At 40.1% G+C, this 22,212-nt stretch overlaps 1 protein-coding gene and 1 long non-coding RNA gene across 2 annotated transcripts in view; both read left to right on the top strand.

The window, feature by feature from the left end:
• LOC145451672 (uncharacterized) overlaps positions 1 to 22,212 on the top strand; it is a 324,257-nt gene that overhangs the window by 175,832 nt on the left and 126,213 nt on the right. The window lies entirely within an intron of this gene.
• Positions 15,975 to 18,391, top strand: LOC145451489 (uncharacterized). Its single transcript, XM_080329701.1, has 4 exons — positions 15,975 to 16,012; positions 16,146 to 16,326; positions 18,104 to 18,192; positions 18,290 to 18,391. Exons 2-4 carry the CDS (start codon positions 16,146 to 16,148, stop codon positions 18,326 to 18,328), a joined length of 309 nt encoding a protein of 102 aa, XP_080185827.1. The 5' UTR covers positions 15,975 to 16,012; the 3' UTR covers positions 18,329 to 18,391.

Genomic DNA, 22,212 nt, shown 5'->3' on the forward strand with positions numbered 1-22,212 from the left:
ATTAAGCAAGCAAATGGTGCAATGCCTGACCAGGACCATGTTGTAAATTTCCTCAAACTTTCAAAATGTCACTACACCGGCCTAACTAAGCCCTGATTGCACTAATATTGTAGCTAACATACTAAGGAAGGCGAATACTTTAGCTTTTACCTTCCAATTTATCGAGATGCGAGATGCGAGATGCGATACCGGTAATGGCTAAGAAAGTCCTCAAATCGACGCACACCGCACAGCCGCATACTCCACCTGTCATGACGTCGTATCGCAAAAGAACCACATGTTTGTGTGCGACAGGTGATGACGTTGTCAGTATTGAGAAAAAGTGAACGCGAAAAAAGGGAAGACATCAAATTTCTCTCGATCGCGGCGTTGTTTACACCATTGGCCGTTGCCACCAACGGAAAATACGGCGGTTGTGTTGTCTCGAATTTACAGTGTAGAGTCGTGTTCATGCGACGAATTTGTCCGACTTACTTGCATGAATTACAAGCTACATAATACAACTAGTTAACACGCGTTGATGTAACGTTCCTCATTTGTATGCATAGCCTACGCGAAATTGGTTACCGAATTTTTCGATTAGTTTATATTCTGAATTTTATTTAAAACTGAAACTGTTAAGTACTACTAAAAGTGTTATAAAATGTGAAAAAGTGTACAAGTAGAATTAATATTATGTCATGAATAAGTCGTTTACAAATTCATACGATTTTTCTTGTTGCGTTCGGGGATAAAATGTAATTTTTTGCTCTTTTTTTCCTATTTTTTAATAAAATTAGTATTCATTTTACAAAAAACGTCGTGTTTTGACTTTTGAAAATGGAAGATGCGTGAGCTGGACTAACTTTTTACGTAGTTCGAAATCGCTACTTCTATACGTTAATTCAAAGTATTTGTCAGTAATCGCAGCACCGCTCATATTGCGCACCATCTATTTATTTCACGGATAACAAATTACTCCTGCTTTTATCAGAGGATACTTTCCTAGGGTTTGCCTACTAACAGTTCTTAGTTTTGATTAATGAAAAATATAGTGATTGAAAATAGATCACTGGATTATTTACTTTTATAACTTTATATTTTGTGAAGTAGAGAGTAGTTTAAGGTTAAGATAGTATAACCTTGGCGAGTGCTATCGTCACACTCGATGATCATCTTTAAATCAGGGCTATCTCAATGATGTTGACTAAATTTACGGTTTCAGAACGCGCTAATTAGACCTTATCGTTATGACGCTGGGGGTTCGCGTACAGGTATCGAAAGTGTTTGTATAAATAAAGCCCTGCGAATCGCACGCCTGCGGCTATTGTTAGTTCGATTATTTTCGCCTTGGGATTCGCGTATATGCTACTCAGCTGTTACGACTTCGGAACGCGCACATGCGAGTGATTTGTTTCCGTAGCTCCGAACTTGAGAATCGCTTGCCTGCGTCTAATGAAAATAAGTCGTAAAATGTGGAGCCTGTAGAGACCGTAACTTGTATACATAAAATCAAGTTTAAAAATATGGACGGATGAGTTATCTCTGACCAATAGAGTAATATAACCGCCTATAGTTTAGTGGGGGAATTGCTATAATGTATATCCAAACAATCGTTGCAGACTCTGAATGTTATCAAGGCCCTCATCACAAAAAATCATACATCAGAAGCGTAGGGATTGATATTATCAAGTCGCAGCGCTCAAAATCGCATAGGTATTTAATACATATTGCTAAATACACATGGAAAATCGGTATTGAAATTCACAAAACATTGCAGTCGCCTAATTCCTCTGTGATGACATCATAAACCGGGCATACTCCGACGCAAATTATATTATGAGAGTGTTTACATTCTAAATAGCCTGAGGGGCGGTAACAAAATTGCTTTCCCTTACTACTCTAGTGTCAAAACACTATGACTTGGACTCGACCCTCTACGAGCTGGCTTAGACTCGGACTCGACTCGGAAGTGAATTGAAAACGAATTGACTTGACTCGAGTCAAAACTATGAAAGGGAGATTGACTTGTGACTCGAAACCTTTTGACTTGGTTACAACCCTATCATGATGTCTCTTACCTGCGAGATGTTGAGGGCGGATCACTGTTCTATCTGTGATCTCGTAAGTGGGTCAGAAGCAGCTGAGTCGTGATTGCTATTTAGAAGTAAAACAAAGTGTGCGGATCTCGGTTCGTTTTATGTGCTTGGAAACATGTTCAAATAGCCCTTTTTATGCTGAAGGTTGCCGACTCCTGATCTAGAGCGTGTCTGAACTTCTCTCCCTTCTTCCTGAATTCGTGCTAGCCAGCAATGCGATAATTTACCCCATTTATAGCCAACTGACTTGTGAAATGTGATACTATATTTTGGCCGTAACGCACCGGATCGATTAGTTGATAAGTGCCACAATGTTTCGTTCGCAACAACAATATTAATAATGATAATATTATTATTATCAATCATCAGTACCTCAAGAACCTTCGTCAATTCTTCATTTAACGCAATTCTGTCATCGATCTGCTTCAGGTAATGCATAGGAATATTAATTTAGCAATATTACTGAAATTCTAAGTTTATTTCAATGTCAACATCTTCCTCAAGTGGCAGTTTTATCGTCGATTAGTGTGTGCATTTACCTGTTTTACTGTAAATACAGAATGTATTGGTAGGGTGTTGTATCTAAATATCAGCAGAGCATTATGTTGTATACTTTTGTCATAAACACATTATAGAAGGATATCGACTCTGGCAGTGTAGAATATTGAAAACCACCTAGGATCTACATCACATATGACGAGAGTCGACATCATACATATTATTTTTATTCAAACATATTGCCTGTTAGTTGAATAAGCGCATGTTACTTGTTTTGCTCCTCCCGTCTTTTACTACAACTTATGTAACTTTTGTTCTCAATAACAGCTCCATCAGTTTCGTTCAAGAAAACAACACAGCTATTATTACTTCCTTCGGATATACTTAGTAATATTTATTGTTAGGAAGCATGAAGCTCCTTGCATCCCCTTTCCTTTGAGAGGAAGTCACGATAGTAAGTACCGATTTAACTGCATATGGCGCTTACCACGAGCCATAGAATCCAAATATTGAGCAACATTTTCAAAAAGTATAAGATGCCTCGTAGGGTGACTGTTTGGAGAATTCAACGAAAAAACATGTTATACAGTTGACATGTCATGTTATCAATTACGATGAGATCCGAAAATGGACACTTTTAAAACATTCTTAGAAATTTTTTCGACCAATAGTACTATGTTCACCAACAAAAAGCTCATCTATCCCATCTCTACTCCCGAAACACCGACCGAGCCGTATTTTTTGTTGATTGTCTTGCCAACACTGGCGTTCGGTGCGTCGGTATCGAAAATATCTAATCCTAGCTGACGCTCATAATGGATAAAGTCTATTGTGATCCCGGTCCAGGGGCTTTTCAAAATTTCCCCATTCAGCTGCTTTCTTTTTCCACATTGCGTGTTTTTCAGGGATTTTGCCCTGAGAATCTGTGATTGTGTGAGTCCGTCAGGAGGATAGTGACGTATCGGTTTGCACATGTTCTGACTTTACACATGAACATTTAGACCAGCAGTGGTTCTCAACCTTGACCTTACTCTTACTTACCCCTTTTCAGAGATATCAATGGTCTGGCCCACCCATATTTTAAGGATTGTACTTAGAAAAATGCGTAAGATAGGAGGAATACAAGAGGTTTAACTGTAAACGCGGAATTTTGAATTTGTTGTATTCTTATTCAAAAACGATTCAGGTTTCTATAGATTCCGGAGACCTTTTGAGTCAGAAAAGATATAGCAGCGCGACCATGCACTGATATTTGAATTATAGTTTTTCTGTAAAAATATATTATCCATGTAAAGTTCATATATTGGTCCGGCATTGCCGTTTTCGCTTGTGTGAATAACTACTTTTTGGCACATTATTCCATAAAACTGCACGTTTTTGACTTCCTAAATTGGGTGTCAATGTCCCTGATTCAGTGACGTGCGGTGAGGTTCATGGCTGGTGAGGCACAGACCCCCTCCCCCCACACACACACACAAACACGCACGTAAAGTACCTGATAAAGAGACCCAAAATGTGAATAACAACAGCAGCGGACATAGAGAGCATTTTCTTTGCATACTGATAGCCGTTACAATTCCACATTCTACAATACACGTAAGACTGGTCGTTATTGTGCTAAATGGGCAAGTTATTTAGACGGATAATAATTACTATCTCTCCAAGTACCGGTGTAAATTATTCGAAGCACACGAAAATACCATCCTTATTTACAAATATTTTGTTCAGAAAAAAACACCTTAGATTTGCCAAATTTCGAAGGAAAACACACTAGAACACTAGGTCAAGTCAAAATACACTAGATCTAGTGTAAAAACACTAGGAGTGGCACAGCTGACCACAAACAAGGACAACTCAGGCTACGTAATAATAGCTATCACACACCACAATTAAGGGTTATTATAGGTATTGCAGTCGAACACAGCATAAAGGCCACAAGCAACGACAATGCAGCCTATGCAAGTAGCTATCACATACCACAATTTAACGTAGCTATGGATGGCGGATGGCGGATGGTAGCGGATGGAAAAGACATAACAGCTACATAAGTAACGGAATGTATTTGCTCCGCATTACGAATTGGCCGTCCATACTATATAATTCCTACAGGACTGTTGGATTCCGAAATCGATAGCGCGTTTCACTGTGCTGCGATTGTCTAATTGTTAGCGAAGAGTACATGAGGCAGATTCGTTTGTGCCTCACCTGGCTATTGTTCCCCTGCGATGGCATTGTCTGTCATAAATCCGAATGTCACCTTCCTTGGCGATTTTAGGGGGGTTCTGGTGCTCTGATACTGTTCATAATTGGATTTTCGGAATCAGTGTGACGATAGCATTTGATTGATACCAGTCATTATGAATTCCGAGCTATTTATGATGAATTGCATTGTCTCAGGTGAGGCACAACCCGCCCGTGCCTCACCTCTCCTTTCGCGCTGTACTTTTGAATAATAATTATGCAAATTGATGATGTTGGATGAAAAATGTTCAAATTTAGTTATTTATGAACATTGACGTAAAATATCAATAATCATGGACTCATCGAGGGTTTTCACAATTTTCACTTACTCACTCTGACGACAAGTGAGGCACTGTCTCACCTACCTCATTGGACCGCACGTCACTGCCCTGATTTGTTCCTATAGTGGTAACAAGTGTGGAACCGAAGCACCGTGGTCTGGTGATTAATGTGGCCTACGAACAGACTCGACATTTGATGTCTTACGCGAATATTTAACGAAAGTATTTTCTTCCAAACAAATCAACATTTGTGAGAAATGTGCTGGATTTAACAAACATTTTTCGAACTTCTCGGAATGGCTTCGCGGGCCGGATAAAATCGTCTGTCGGCCGTATGTTTGACACCACCGGTGTAAACTCATTTTAATTTCCAGATTGTCAATAGCCTACTGATACAAACATATTGCTGTTTGAAGATGCTTTGTTGAGGTTTGTTGAAAATAGTTTATTCTAGTCTTTCTCAAAAAGGGATTAAAACCTCATCACAGAATGCATTTTTTGCTGTGATATACATAACCCCTATTCCAGAATATCTTGAAGATGAGCTGCTATGTAGAAATGACTATTGTGGAAGTGATAGCTTCATTGAAAAATCCGTTTCTCAATTTTGGTGCTATATGCATGCTCCAAGGGGTCGTCGGAAGCGTCAGGCGCTAATATTACATTCGCCTCCAGCTACCTTTGGGGAAATAGACGTTCGGCACTCGTTCATATCAAATCGAAGGCGTGAATTTTCAAGACACGACTACATATTTTAAGAAATAAGAAGTACAGCTGCAGAAATCCCTTCGAAATATTAAAAGTAGCTATCAATATTTCTACACATAGTATGATATTGCTGTTTATCACTAGGCTTGAGTTGATATTCGCACAAGAAAGATGACGGTTGCACGATAATTGAGCTGAATTTTTAGTAAAGCTTGAGGGGGTCCGCGGGGTCCGTCACGGTACAAAAGGGGTCCGCGAAGACAAAGTGGTTGAGAACCACTTGCTTACACTCTCAAAAACGGTACAATAGCTCTTTCTCTGATTTCGACAAGTTGTGTGCTGTGTGATAAAATACCTAGTTACAAACATTTTGTTGAGAAATCTATCTAGCGTAATGAAAGTGCGTTCAGGGAACCCCGGTGAAGAACCACTGACTTCATATGATTACCTGGACTTCTTCAGTATACGTTCACGAATATTCCCCGTACAATTCTATCCGTGCACAGGTATAAAATTTCTATCTGATCGCCCGTCGACCAGAAATGGCCACAGTACTCAAGAAATCTACTTTCCTAGAAGTAGAAGTTGCGAAGCAGTATTCTAATCCTTTACGAGTAGCAAGAATAGTTTTTTTCGAAGCAGCCAAAAACTAATTCAAGTTGAAGTAGAAATTATTGTATTTGGAAACTATACAGAAGTAAGTCAGTAGTTTTGAAAGGGAGCCATATTTACGCTCTCGTGGACCGCGAAAACCAGGAAACTGGCATATGTGGACGGTGTAGATAACTGGGTTTGTGTTGATATATCCCATGAGATATACATTTCAACAGCGCAAGGATTCTACCGCATCGTATGATACGAATGCTATCTTTGCTGTAGAACGGTGGTACCTCAGCTTTTTTCCTCCAGCGCCATCTTTCCGACATTTTCATGGTCTGCCGCCTCATATTTTAAGGGTTGTGCTGAAAACGATAGGGAAGAGGTCGAAGTCCGGTCGGTCTTTTTGGTTTTTTTCTTGGCTCTTGGAAGTATTTCACGCGGAGTCGCAACCGATGACCACTGGACTGATTAACTATTTGATAACTGCACTGATAAAAACCAAAGTTACTATATTAACAACCGTATGGGCTTGAGGCCAATGTACGCACCCTGATTTCACCTCTGCGAATACGTTGAACAATGTGGGGAAGCATCCAAGATCTAAATGTTACTCTCAATAGTCGCTTAGGACCAATTTCGAAACGCCGCGTTCTGCAAGGTACACTAGCTAATTCGGAACAGTTAGTATTTACTGCGATGGAACTATTTTAAGGAAAACTTGACAATTTAAAGGCACGCACCAGTAGTAGGTAAACACATTTTATTTATTTAGAATAACCTCTACGAGTTCGCAAGCATAGTGCATATACGTAGTTATATGTCCCGCGAAGCACGACGAATATTTCGGAGATTTGATAAACTTTGTTAAAATTAATTTGCAACGATAATACAGAGATATATAGAACTATAACTCTGCTATGAAACTGTATATCCTCATCATAACTAGTACACATACACCATCTATACTTTTGCTCTATTTTTCTTCGTCACCATCATATCACCACCATGAGGGTTTCCAGCCCTTCAAAATCCAAATTGCCCGCTGCGGGCGCTGGAGTCAAGGTTAATGACTACTACTATTACTACAGTAATTGCTCCTTAACCTTTTTACGCTAGTGGTCCCTTCAGAAAATGCCACGGTATGGTGCCCTCCTCCGTAATACTAGGCCAGTATATTTAATAACACGATTGGCGATACGGATAAGATATACCGGATACTGTACATAAACGCTTTATGCGATTGGGAAGGTAACTGAAAACATGGTAATCGTATAATTTAAAACATTTGCTGGGCCTCTTTAGATGAAACAGACATATGGGCCGCCAGGCGATCTGAAATTTGGCACATGGACCACGCAACCGCTACATAAATAATTTTGATCGACACCATCGTGGAAAAATATTGGTCACCCCGTATCTATTCATCCCAAAGCATGACGAGAATTCGAAATTCTCCGCGAAAATAGCACATGAATTGATCCGTCTTGGTCTCTCTGTCTGTCTCTCGTCATACTTCTACTGACACAAGATATGACGAAGTAGGCCATAGGCGCCGACTTTCATTTTTGCATGGGGTGGCGGCAGGCGCGTAGCCAGGGGGGTGTCGAAACCCCCTCCTTTTCAAACGCAAAACGCCGTCCTTTTGAAATGACCATTCTGACGCTAATATTCAGTCGCAATTCAACAAAGTCGTATTATCAGTGTTACGGGAGGCCGCGAACAATTAGCGAGATGCGACTATGCACGCATATCGCATAGCACAATGCACCGCGACCCGATACCGCGCTGAGAGAGAGAGAGTCTTTATTCGTATACAATACATATCAACATAACACTACAAAAATATAACAGTGAAATGCGACATGCAAGGTAGACGGGAGGCTCGATATGTCATTGTCTTAAGAGCCGAGCCACCCGGGACAGGAGCAATTTTCACAGTCGATAACTAATAATAAAAAATGAATTTAAAATAAACTAACGAACGAAAGGCAAAATATGCCACAGTATCATGGACCAATTTGAAATACAATGCAAATACAATTTAGCGGTAGGTACAGACAAAAGAATGAAAACATTGTTTTTTAGAAGCACTGGAGTCTAAATTGCGGAGATTAGGTGGAAAGCTTATTCCAAACATTGAAACCAATAAAACTGATTGAATTTTGTACTAGACTGGTAGAGTGGTGTTGCACAGACAGAGACAAGTTAGAAGAAAATCTGGTATGATGTTGGTGGGTATCTGAAGGTATCTTAAACAGATTATCAAAATATAGTGGCAGTTCACCCTGATGATAGCTATGCATAAATTTCATTTCCTCAAATTTGAAAATGTCTTCCACTTTCAATATTCTAACGCTTCTATACATGCTATTACAATTTTCATATCTAGATTTCCGACAGAGAATTCGTATGGATCGGTTTTGCAAGACTTGCAATTTCTGCAGATGTTTTTTCGCAGCAGGTCCCCAAACTAGGATCCCATAAATGAGATAGCAGTGAATTAAGGCATAGTAGACTGATCTGAGAGTTTGATGAGGAATTAAATTTTAAAGGCGACAGAGAGCCGCGACACCACGCGAGATTTTAGTTTTCATATTGTTGATATGATCAGACCATCCGAGTTTATCATCAATGATGATGCCAAGATATTTAACAGTTTTATGTGTATCAAGATGTGCGTTATTTACTATAATTTCACTGCGATTCACTTGTGTATAAAACACGAGAGTAAATTAGGTCCTTGATTACCGCGCGCTCGGCATTCGTCGCTGGACTGAGCAGTAACACAGCGCGACAATTCTGGAACACGAAAGCCAGACAAGATTTATGATTATAAATGCGCGCGGCCAATCAGTAATTATCCCTTATCCACCAACACAATGGGTTTTACTTAGTATTGAGTAGCTCGCATCGAGACAATTGGTTGTTGGTTAACATCGATTTTGACTACATTGCTGCATTTCCCGATTTACGTTCGCAAATCATAATTGGATTGATATTATGGGCACTGAAATAAATTTCAACTAGCAGACACACACAATAAAACACTGTTCAACATTGAGCTACGAGAATATTTATCTCAAAAATGGTTTACAAAATATTTTAAATGCGGCTTGCGCCCATTTAATTTGCGTCAAATCGTGATAGGAGATGGTGTTTCTCATAGCGCGCGATGAAATCTACGTTTCTAACGATGATGTCAAATTTGAACATCTCATAAAGAATCGTTAGTTTGCTGAAATCAGCATCACTACGCTGTGCGAAATACATAGTAGTGATCAATTTTATCGGACTGTTCAATCGCCATAACAGACATGCCGCAAACCTGGAATAATTACTATTACAGGATGCGCTAGTCATACCTAAATACCCGTGTTCGGTAATGGCAACGAGCGCAATTTGTTCAGAAGTGGGCATAAGTTTTAATCAAAAAGATACATGAACACAAACAATATTACACTCGGAGATTGTTACTGTTTGACGAAAGTGTTTCTGCGAACGGTAGCAGGCCTGCATGCGGACGCGTTAAATCAAACCAGCGACGATAGTGCACATGAGATATCGATGACCCATTTCGCATACAAATGATTCTCGCTAATTTGCAATACGCAGCATCGATAATACGAATTAGTGAATTGGCATTTCAAAAGGACGGGATGTCAAGTTATAAATGATAAACTCCCTTGCTACGCACCTGGGGTTTTTATGCCGACAACGCGCTGGTTAATATCAGCTCGGGGCCTACGTAGGCCCCATCAGCCAGTCGAATTTGATCGTACGAAGGTGCGCTTTTAATTACCCATGTGTTATTGCAGTAAGAGCAATATGGGCGCGTGCCGCGACCTTATGAATAGAAATCCAAAAGGATTGAAATTTGATCCGCGATATGGTTGCGCTCGATAGAGTCCGTCCAGCCATGAAGTTTATTGGAACACAGAATGTGCCCGTTCAAACTAAATCGAATAAATTCTGAATTTGCGCCAGCGAGAATCTCGTGTTGCATCAATTTTTGACATTGCAATTTAACGCCGTGCACTGCACAATGCGCAGTATTAATAACAAATCAAACACTGTCAAGTGACACCGAGGGAATAGGAGTGTATAAAGCAGACAGGAATTAGTAGCCTACAGATGATAGCAAACGAGAAAGCGCGCGTGTAATCAGTAATTCCTAGACTTGCGTACTGCACAATGGGGTTCCAAGTCTGACATCGCGACAATTGTTTGAGCTGCATTGTTGCATTTCCTGACAAAAGTTGGCAAAGCCATGTCAAAGAAATGAATCTGCGCACTTTGCGCAGGAATGACTTTCAATTCGCAGGCAAGCACATTGTGCATTGCACAAGGACACTGTCCCATTTCGCGCTCCAAGCCTCCAGTTTAAGAGACTATCACGGAATTAACTCAAGAATTACTTTGTAAACGAATATGGGCGCAAATATAATTTAATTAAAAGAAGGAGAACGCGAATTCGCTCGTCTGGTCGAGAGAGGGTGTTTCTCAGCGCAAGCGTGTCGAAATCGAGGTGGCTTTGATTGTCTGATTACTAATCACGGATTACAATTTATTGGGGCGTGTTAAGCACTAGTTCGTCGTCGCCAACGAAGCTGTGTATTCAATTATTCGCGCGCGTATCGTTTAATGGTAAATAGTTGGCATTTACGCGCTATCACGGACTCGCTAATTGACAGCGTTGATGATTTGAAATCGCAGACGGAAGGCGTTTAATCTTATCGTGTGAGGTGGCCGCCACCCCATAAATGTGTCATGGGGTGGCTGCGCCACCCCGCCACCCCGTAACTCGGCGCCTATGAAGTAGGTTACAAGTAGGAGTAGCGGAAATTAGATTTACTTGACAAAGTACTACGCAGGTAGAGCCATACGCAGTCGCCTTGCATGTTGAGGTTGGTAATTGATCAGCCAGCAGTATTTCCTATTTGTTCTTTAAAAAATAATATAGACAAGCATACAAGAACGATGCATTTATTCGATTACTTCGACCTAAGGAAGTGGAATAGCTCGGAGCTCCGGGAAATATCCGTTTGTGAACTATATGAAGCCACTTTTGAGGTTCAAGTTTGCAAATACCATAGGACTACTCAGAATCGAGGACTGCGTGCGGTAGGACAGAGCCCTCGAGGTTGCCAATGCATGCATCCACCAATTAAATATAATAAGTCAAGCAATTGTAATGGCTGGAAAGTAACATGGGGTGGAAGTCTAATGGTTGGAGTTCAGCCTGCAGCAGGGTTAATCATGTGTTGGGCCCAACTACTTATTGTTGATATCTGCTCCCAACATATGACAATATTTGTGGCATTCTACATGTAGCCTACTGTGTGCAAACATTGTTCCCGCGTCTACATTGAATTTTCTAAACAGTCACATTGCTCAAGATTTTGATTCGAAAACCGGCTGTTCATCAAAACAATGCTCCATATGCGGTTCAGTCAGTGCTTAATATCGTGACATCCTCTCAAAACGCAAGGACAATGCAATGAACGCCATGTTTCCCAGCAATAAATATTACTAAGTAGCGAAAGGAAGTAATAATTATTAAAACCGATCTACTGTTTCTATAACGTGTAGACAACAGAAGGTTACATAAGAACTAGTGAGAAATCGAGAGGCAAAACCGAAATGATCACGATCTTGTTCCGCAGATAGGCTCGATGTCGGCATCTGTGAAACATATATCGAAGTTTTCGTTTTATAAGTGGCTCTGTTGGTGCTTCTACGAGACCAAGTTGTGTTGAAACCATACCTGCTCCATTTTCACTGCTGGGTTTAATTTGAAAGAAGCGCGTCTTTGCCGTTTGCAAGATTCTATTTGTCACATGCTAATACATGGTACTTTCGAATCTCATCCCATTTTGTTTCAAAGGTATTCTTAGCTTTAACATATACTGATCTGAAACTAGTTGTATGTTAGTTTTCAACAGTTATGTAGGCCTACAACACCTGCAACATCATGACATATAGCAAAAGTCGAAAGTAGACCACAGGTCACCATGTTGCACGCCAGGTCATACTCTGCGGCCTGAGGCTGCACTGAGAGCTCGCAAAAACGATGTGACGTAAATTTAAATTATGAGATTGATTTCAATTTAGCAACGGTGAACAATATTACAGTAATATCACCTAATACGCTCGTCTTCATATGTCTGCACTAATTAATATGGTTTTTCGGTTACAACAGCGAGTTCTCGGTGCCGAACTGGAAAGGAATGGGCCTTGACTCGATACGGCGATGAGCCAGACATAAAAAAATGGCCGAGCAGCCAAATACAACGGTACTATTGAATGTTGTACCCGTATAGTCCCTAATTAAGTTGCGCTCATTTATTACATCCAAGAATATAGCAAGTAGCCTAGGAGCACTGTTATGTTTTAGAGTGCAATGACCAACCTATAGTGTCTGATCTGTTTTGGAACTAATGCTTCCAGAAAGAATAACACTGCTTGTCAGAATCAGTGGTGATACCGGAACGTGAACAGAAGTATTGTCACGGGAAGACTTAGCCTAGATCAAGGGTGGCCAACCTTTTTGCTATTCACGGCCCCATTTCGTTTACTTATGTAGCCTACTACCGCATTCCCGGGCATAGTCATAATGAACTAACTAAATGCCAAATCCCATGTTAACTGTTCATGTCCATTTCAGGTGAACTCCAGACTAATCTACTTTTTTCATATCAGCTTACTATTAGGGATGGTGTGAACGCGAGGTTCACGTTCGCGTTCTGTGTGTGAACCTCGGAAATTTAGAGGTTCACGTTCACAAACGAAACTTGGTAGGTTCTGGACTGTGAACCTATTTCATATATTGCAATTTTCAATTCATTATAACATCTTTTGGTTGAAATTTATTGCATTTCAACTGCAGGTCACTCTATGCATGGCACTGGCAGCATAAAAAATCAACACTAAACGAGCATGCACCTTGACATTCTCAAAAATTTTACTTGCTTTGTTTCAAAAGTTTGCTCGAAATATCCAGCTTTCCGTTTGTGAATATTTATTTAGTTACTCTCTGCTGTGAGCTTCACCCCCAATCGCACAACACCAAGAGCGACATACACCACATTTGTAGGTAGTCAGCGAATGATGGTTATTCAACCAATCAATGAAATTGATATCGTTGTCTAGTCTGATGTAAAAAACCTGGCAAAATTAGGTGTCAATCTTGACTTTATATGTTTATTGTATCATAGAAACCAAATCCGTGCGATTGGGCTGTTGACTACTGCTGTATAAATTGTTAATGCGATAATATCGGTAGCAAGTATAGAAACCTGTTTTACACTCTGCTCAATATCAACGTAGTAATAATCAGCTCAGACGCCGAATACATTGCCCGTTCTGGCTTAGACCGCTTTGGCGTAAGCCTATATTCCCTTGCAAGTACTCGTCGAAATCGTTGACAAAGCGACGTAAGAGAGTGATTTTATAATATAAATATATCATTTGATTGGCCCAGTTCATACATTTGGCGGCGTTTAAAATGTCCATATGTACTGCAGCATTGTGGAGTTGTGTGGCCCGAGTCGTCGCTAGGTATCGTGTACATCAATATAGGCTATCACTTCCCTGAAATGTACGGTTGGAATTAGCAAAATGACGTCACGTGACGTCATGACGTTCACGTTCGCGTTCACACAGAACTTTTCAAAAAGGTTCGCGTTCACATGAACCTGAACCTTTCAGAAGTTCACACCATCCCTACTTACTATACGCGCCGAAATCGCGATTGATCATGTTATGAATAGTTACTGGGAAATTTCGGATTCACGGATTTATGAATAGTTACTGGGAAATTTCGGATTCACGAATGAATTTCGACTAATATTAGTAGTTTTACATATTACTATCGAATATTGGTCCGTTTCCAGTCCGTGTAATCAAATTCACCGGTAGAGTTATTTTTGACCTCTGATCGGGATTGTCGGTATGGTGCAGGGATGGCAAGAACATGCGGCCCACGGGCCTCATCCGGCCCACCAGACGATTTGATCCGGCCCACGAGGCAATTCTATGTGAATTGAAGATATTCAAAAAAATTTTAAAGTTGACATTTTTAGTAACAAATAATTCCACGTACATAATCCCTCAAGACGGAAAACGTCGAACATTTTCCTAAGCCACACTACAACCATCTGTCGGTTGTGTTGAATTTTCAGTCAAGTAACCATTAGGAACAAGTCGGTGACATTGACAGTAATACAATCTAAAAAGGCAAACATCTGCACAAAATTCGAACGTCCGCGTTTACAATCTCATGTATTCCTCACCACTAATACACGGGACCAACAACGCATCACGACTAAACCGAAGAGGGAGCATAAAATATTCCAGCTTGCATCGTCGTTAGAGCCACCGTTTCAGCGGTTTATAACTGTATTCAATCGGCCGATCATCTTCGTTTTGCCAAATTCATTGTTCGCGCCCATACGATCTGTAATAAAATATATAATTGTAATACTACTATGCATAGCGTCGATAATGAAACATTACAATGAAAGTCAAAGGTATGAATAGGGAGGTAACATTTTAAAATCATTTTATTTGGTCCGGCCAGTATCAAAACTTTTGAATCCGGCCCGCGACGCAAGTTGAGTTGGACACCCCTGGTATAGTGGAGAAATATAGGAATCGCCCAAACGCGCCAGATGAAATTTATTTCGTGAGGAGCACACGATTCCAAGTTGGTATTATTTTCCTCTGTTGTTGACATCTCTACCGTGGGCTCAGATTATCAAGGTCCCTATACTAAAATTGGAAAAAGAAATCGCATTGCATCGTTCACGCAGCGAAGAAAAAATGAAGACCAATTATTATTCCTTAAAAATTCGGGAGTCGTTTCGTAAATTCAGTTTTCATGTCGATGGCCGTCACAACATACTAATTGAATCAATTGTCGACGGCAGCACAACCTTCCTGCTACGGCCACAGGTTGTCCACTTCTAACTTAGATATTAACTAGCACGCAATATTGAGTTTTCTAACCAATCACTCATTAAAAAAAACAGGATTCTTCACAAGTGATGCTTACTGTACACCCATATATAAACGCCTTAAAACGCGTATGATGAAGTAGGCCACAATGACATTTGAAGAGAAATTAGCTTGAACGATTTTATTCCTTGATAGCGTGTGTCCTGACATTTCTACCGAGTTGTGATTTTGAAATAACGTGGGGCGTGCTGCCTTTGAATTATATTTCAACCTAAAAAGGTCATAAGAGCTCGTTTGTCTTAGCAATAGACAAAACAGTTTGTGTCGATGGTAGGGGTTAGAGCGTTTGCTACCTGGATTGATGGTCAAGGCGTTGTGTAAAAAAAGGTTTGGGTAACACTGCTGTAAATAGATGTGTCAGTTACCTGCGTGATAGGTGTCTAAGAAGCGCTGCATCGAGCATGGCGTGAATCTGGAATGATGTAATAATGATCCTCAAGCGACAACATGACTGCCAGCTGGCGACACATTCAGTATATCCTGTTCTCGAGAAAAGTATAAACAACTTCTGCCATCGTTGAATATATTTAAGAAGTAGGAACGGAACGTCGCCAACATTTCATCGAACGCTTTCGCGACAATCTCGATAAGGTGAGGAAACTGTTTATATCTGAATAGTTGTGATTCTCCACTGTAGCCCAGATTGATCTCTTCTGGCTGCACTAGACGCTTAGTAGAGAGCATATGTGAGAACAGCTGTAATGATTTGCACTCATGTGTTCAGATGAACGCCAAACTGCTCGCTGTCATTCTCGTCCTTGGTTTGGTTTTGACCGAGTGCTCGGCAAGACGAATCCGCATTGTACGTACCTATCATTACGGTGGATGGGGTCGCCGGCCCTTCCGTGTCCGTATTATCCGTATCCGAAGACCTCGTAGACACCGCCGTTACCGCGGAGATGAAGGTGAGATGACCGTCGCTCTCAATTCACGAATCTTTTCTCCTTACATGACAACATCTGCTGTTCTACTACTGTGCTCCGCCTAATACACACAATATACCAGTGGTCGGGAACCTTTTTTGTCCGAAGAGCCATATTGGCCCTATTGTTTTCCATCTCAACTCCCGTAGAGCCATATATGCCAATCAACTGTTACGTCACAATTGAAAATTCGTGACGTTATGGTAGCACTAATTCGAACTCACGACATGGGATTGCTCGTGTGCGCCATATTTTCTCAGTAAAAACTGGTATTTATTGTTCGAAAATAAAAGTCGAAACGCGAGGTAAAAGCACAGACAGGCCATGCAAGCCTCACCATTGCTAACGCAATTCATTGTAAGTAGCTTAGAATTTAATATAACTGATATTAGTCGAATGTGACTGTAACACTGATTCCAAAGTATTCGGCGGTCGGTAATATAACGTCGCGCTACACGCATATATTTTGCCGACGGTACCACAGAGAGCTATACTTACCAATCAAGAATGTGGATAGCTGTGGCGTTGTGTGTAATTCGAGTTTGTAATTGCGAAGGTCACATTCACAACAGTTAATTTCGCGCCGTAGTTCAGGAAGACAATGTGTATTTGAAAACTGCGTTTTGAAATGGGCGTCGCCATGACTGCTATGCCATTCGATTAATCAACGTATCGCACAATGCCAGATTTCGAGTCGGGCACATAGAATTCGCGAGTGATGTTGGCCACCAGCGTGACGGTATAACTTGAATTTGATGATTTTGAACAGAGGGGGCTCGAGCCCCTAAACCTGAAAACGGCTTTGTCTTTACCTCTCAAAGACATGTTTATACTGCCACGAGAAAAATTATTCTGACCGTGATGAAAATTTACCAACAAGTCGCTGCAATATTGATCAATTCAGCGCAAAAATAAACATTTGGCAAAGAGCCATATCTTATACCCAAAAGAGCCATATATGGCTTGCGAGCCATAGGTTCCCGACCACTGCAATATACAATGCGATACATACATATGCACAATGCAATGTAATCAACAGATACGGGTGATGTCGATACGACTAAGTCCGGCCTCGCAATCTACCATCCCCGTCAGCCTAATGCCCTATATAAAAGCGGTCGATTTTGTTTGTTTATTTGTGGTATTGATGGTGTTTGTCTACTACTATGATGATTTATACCAGTCCAATTTTCTTGATTTCTATTCCGTAGCTGCCGAATGGTAGCACGACCCACTTCTAGGTTTTGTTATAAGACACCGCTTACACGGATGATATGGCTAGGAGGAACCGAGATAAACCTCCAAAACTTAGGGCCAAGAATCCCTAAAAACGCAACGTATCTTTGATGAGAAGCCCACATTGAACTCAGGTGTTTCCGAAGATGCTACTGCCGAGAACTTAACATTACGAGAGCCCATGGTGATGGATTTACCATCTACTCCAGCTTCCCCAATAAAACTCTATTAACCGTTCCACCTGTCCATTACGAGCGCTCGAAGCCTATCGTTTGTATATTTTATGATTTAGATTCAGATCTATCTATTTTGTTGAGGATGCAAATATTCTGGAACTGTAACGTCATTTCATCCGTATGACTACTGTTGCTCTTGAATCTATTATTCGAAAATTCGGTACCTAGCATCCGTCGCATCTTTATTCCTAAATACAACTCAATGTGTATTGCCACCGTATCTCACGGAGTAATTTTACGTGCTAGATCACCAGAAATCTGCGATGAAAATTGATTTGCTTTTTCAGAACTGAGCGTCCCATATGAAGATGGATCCGAAATATTACGGGACATCTTGAACGAAGACCTGGAGACGGACCTCGCATTTGGTGAAAAGGTAGCATTACACCGTCCGCCCATAAAATATTTCAGTAGATTAGAATTGACATTAAGAACACCACAACGGCGCTTTTGGTAATTGTTTGCATTTACAGGTTCAACTGGAACTACAAGATCATGATTTCCAAACTTGAGTATCCATCCATGATGCATGTCTGTTCAATGTTTCTATATTAAAATAAAATACTGCAACGTGTCGTCGTTGTGTACGTTTTAGTTATAATCATGCAGTGCACTCAAGCAAAAAGAGTGTCTAATCAGACTCAAAAGGTGGTATTCGAAACAGAACTAAACTCAGAGGTATATCGTGGTTAATAAATCGTATTTGCCTACGTGAATACTGGAGTTGTCCAAAATTTGGAAGATCTTAAAAATTATCCGTGTTAGTATCTCATTCTAAAGCAGAGGTTCTCAACCGAGGGTCTGCGGACCCCTAGGGGTCCGCGAAACAATTTCAGGGGGTCTGCGAGACCTCTAAATTTCCAATATGATTGGAAACCTATTTTTTAATTTGGGGAAAACATGGGGCAGTCTCGCTCCACAACTGCTAAAACCTCATGACTCTTATCATCAGAATAATCGTCTGATATGAAATACCACACTGTGCAATTCATTTGATTGCCAAATTGACAATAACCTACTGATACAAACATATTGCTGTCAAGGGACTTTTTCGGGGGTTTGTTGAAAAAAATAAAAACATGAAGATGGTAAGGTCAATCGGGGTGACTTCAAAATGTTTGTGAAACCCAGGTATATCTAGAACTTCTAGTTCTAGTTCTAGATATCCCTGGTGAAACCTTTTCGATTTGAAGCTGTCACTCTCATCAAATTAGTGACAAGTCGTTTGAAATAAAAATTATGAAGGTATTTTCCCTAATTTGTCCCAATGAAGGGATTGGAACATCGCCACAAAATTCATTTTATCCTGTGTACATAACCACTATTCCAGAATAACTTCAAGATGAGATGTTAGATGAAAATATGTTTCTTCATTTTGGTGCCATAAATTTTGCGAGCACACCAAAAGTCTCGTTGGAAGCGTTACGCGTTAATACTACATTATCCCCATCTATTTGTGTGGAAACGAATTTTCGGCAGTCGTTCATATCAAATCGAATATGCGGATTTTCTAGACACGACCACGTACTTCAAGGCAAACAACTGAAAAATTAGCTTTGAAATATTAAAAGTCTCACCAATTTCTACATAAAAAGTATAGTGTTATTTTCAAGAAAGGTCATTTTGTTGCTGTTTATCACAAGCCTACAGTTCATATTTTCACAAGACAGATGACGGTTGCACCATAATTAATTCATTATTTTGAAGGAAACGGGTTTAGCGTAACTGCTTTGTTTTTATCGAGGGTAGGGTCGGAAATATACCAAAGCATGCTTAATGTGATGAATAACAGTCATTTTGTAGTGGCATAAAAGGTACATATTTGAACTTTGACATATTACATTATTTTATGGCGTCATAATGAGTGATACTCGATTACTCGACTCAAAGCATAATATGTGATTCATAATCGAATCACTCCGATACTCGATCTTGCCCAGCCCTTGTTAAAAGTACTCGAGAATTTTCGTGCGGTTCCGTACGAACGCTGAAGTTTGAAATGCGGCTCCGACATCCAAAAAGGTCACTGCTGTACAGTATCGTATTCTCATTCGGTCTGCAACAGATTTCTTCACAGGCCAAATTAAATCATCTGATGGGCCGTCTCTGGCCCGCTGGTTGTAGATGATGACTTCAAGAATCCAGGGATCTGTAAATCATTTCAATGTCGCACGAATAAGACTATTTATGAGCTGAAATAACGGTTCGCTCCTGCAGGTTGCACATCCGGTGGTTTCCATTCTTTTATGGTATCGACTGCATTTCCAAATTCATATTGATGCAGGTCTGACATGCCATGATCATATCACCAATGTATGCGCACAAGTTTCACGGTACATTGGTGTATTGTGTAAGCTTCACCGAATAGTTCCAAAATCATTCCTCCGTACTCTATATTTTTCAATCATACATTCCCACCTATAGTCTTGTATTATAATTTGGGGATCGGCTACCAAAACCCTATTGAACCAGCTGCGGGTCGTTCAGATCAAAGCATTACTAGCTATTGCTCGAATACCTCCGTATTACAAAAAGTTGCGTATTCCTAAAATTAGATATATCCATATCTATGACTTGGCCAAAGTAATGTATAAAATTAAGCAGCTGCCAGCCCCTGTATCTCTACAGAACTACTTTCAATACTTTGGAGATGTCCATAGTCATGAAACGCCGTCTGCCGCAAACGCCAACTTATTTATGTCCCACTCTCATAAGAGCATTCCCTCCACTTAAACGACAAGGGATTGATGTATGGAACAAGCAGATTCCACCACACCTAAAAAGCTTCAATTATCAATAATTTAGGACAGGCATGCTGGACTATCTTTTGAGTAAATACTATTCAATGCTTGTACAATGTACACTGTCCCTTCTCAATTGTAAATCCTCAACCTGCTTGTTTTTTTGCACATTGATTGTGACTGTGTAACTGTTATGTGTTTCATATATTCTTTGTTACTGCTGCTATTTCTTTTTGTACGATACATTACGTATTAGACTTGGACAACTAGAAAATTTTCAGCTTTTTTGAATTAGATTAGAATTAGAACTAGAGTTACACATTTTTTTTCAAATTAGATTAGAATTAGAATTAGAGCTACACAGTTTTTTCCAAATTAGATTAGAATTAGAATTAGAGCTACACAGCTTTTCCAAATTAGATTAGAATTAGAATTTGACCTAAACATTTTTTCAAATTACATTAGAATTAGAATTACTAAATTCGCAAAAACTTGGAAATTGAATGAAATTGTGAATGCGAAATGAATACAGCAACAATCAGTTCATATTAAATCACAGTGCATTCCCATAACCACAAAAATGGTTACCGTCTGTACAGTGTACACTAATCTTGGCTCGTTTTTACTATACCAGGGGTCACCGCAATCGCGGCCGGCGATCTGATTTGATATTTTGGAAAAACGCGAAATAAAGCATTTTGAAATGCTAAAATTGATTTCAGTTATAAATTATTGTTGTTGTTTCAAAATAAGCTATTCGCCTGTGCACAACAACACTGTTCCACACTAGCTCAAACGGCTTCTGCGATGGCAACAGCATTCCATCGGTGGAGAGTCAGCTGTATCACTGAGCATATTGCCCTGACGTGCAATGGCTGGCCCAGACACTGCCAAGACAGAGACGATTAGAAAACGGTATAGGACTTCCCCACAAGATCAATCTTTATGAATGAGATAGTCTTTCAGCCAGTAAGATGTCTCGCTAGGATAGCCCCAACATCGAAAGCGTGGTCGGGGATCGTGCACAGCTCATATAGTTCAAAATAAAATGTCGTTTATGATCATGATATTTCTTATTGTATTGTACTGCTTTAATAAAATATTACTTCTTCTGTGGTAACCATGAGCACCGCCCATGTCAGTCAGAACGACGTTGTACTAACGTAAGTTTTAAAAGCTAGAATGTTGTTCGCAGATTACAAGCTACTATGTTAGCAGGCTGTTATTCGTCACAATAACTTCTATGACTGAACTTGCACGGTCTGAGTAAGGCGATGGCGGCTTGTCGCTGGATTTCCCTACGCGAGAGGGGTATTTTTGTTAACTCGCTGCAGAATGCCGCGGATAAAGAGGCATTTTCAGGAAAACAATAAAGTAGATTAGAACTAAAATTAGAGCATATAGGGTCATTTCACAAATTAGATTAGAATTAGAATTAGAGCATAATACCATTTCGCAAATTAGATTAGAATTAGAATTAGAGCATGGAAGCATTTCACAAATTAAATTAGAATTAGAATTACAGCATAATAACATTTCGCAAATTAGATTAGAATTAGAGCATGGAAGCATTTCGCAAATTAGATTAGAATTAGAATTAGAGCATGGAAGCATTTCACAAATTAGATTAGAATTAGATTACTGGCATTTCGCTC

This window comes from Botryllus schlosseri, chromosome 12 (genome assembly GCF_051294905.1).
Source record: "Botryllus schlosseri isolate E-star chromosome 12, Bs_hap1, whole genome shotgun sequence".
NCBI classification, from domain to species: domain Eukaryota; kingdom Metazoa; phylum Chordata; class Ascidiacea; order Stolidobranchia; family Styelidae; genus Botryllus; species Botryllus schlosseri.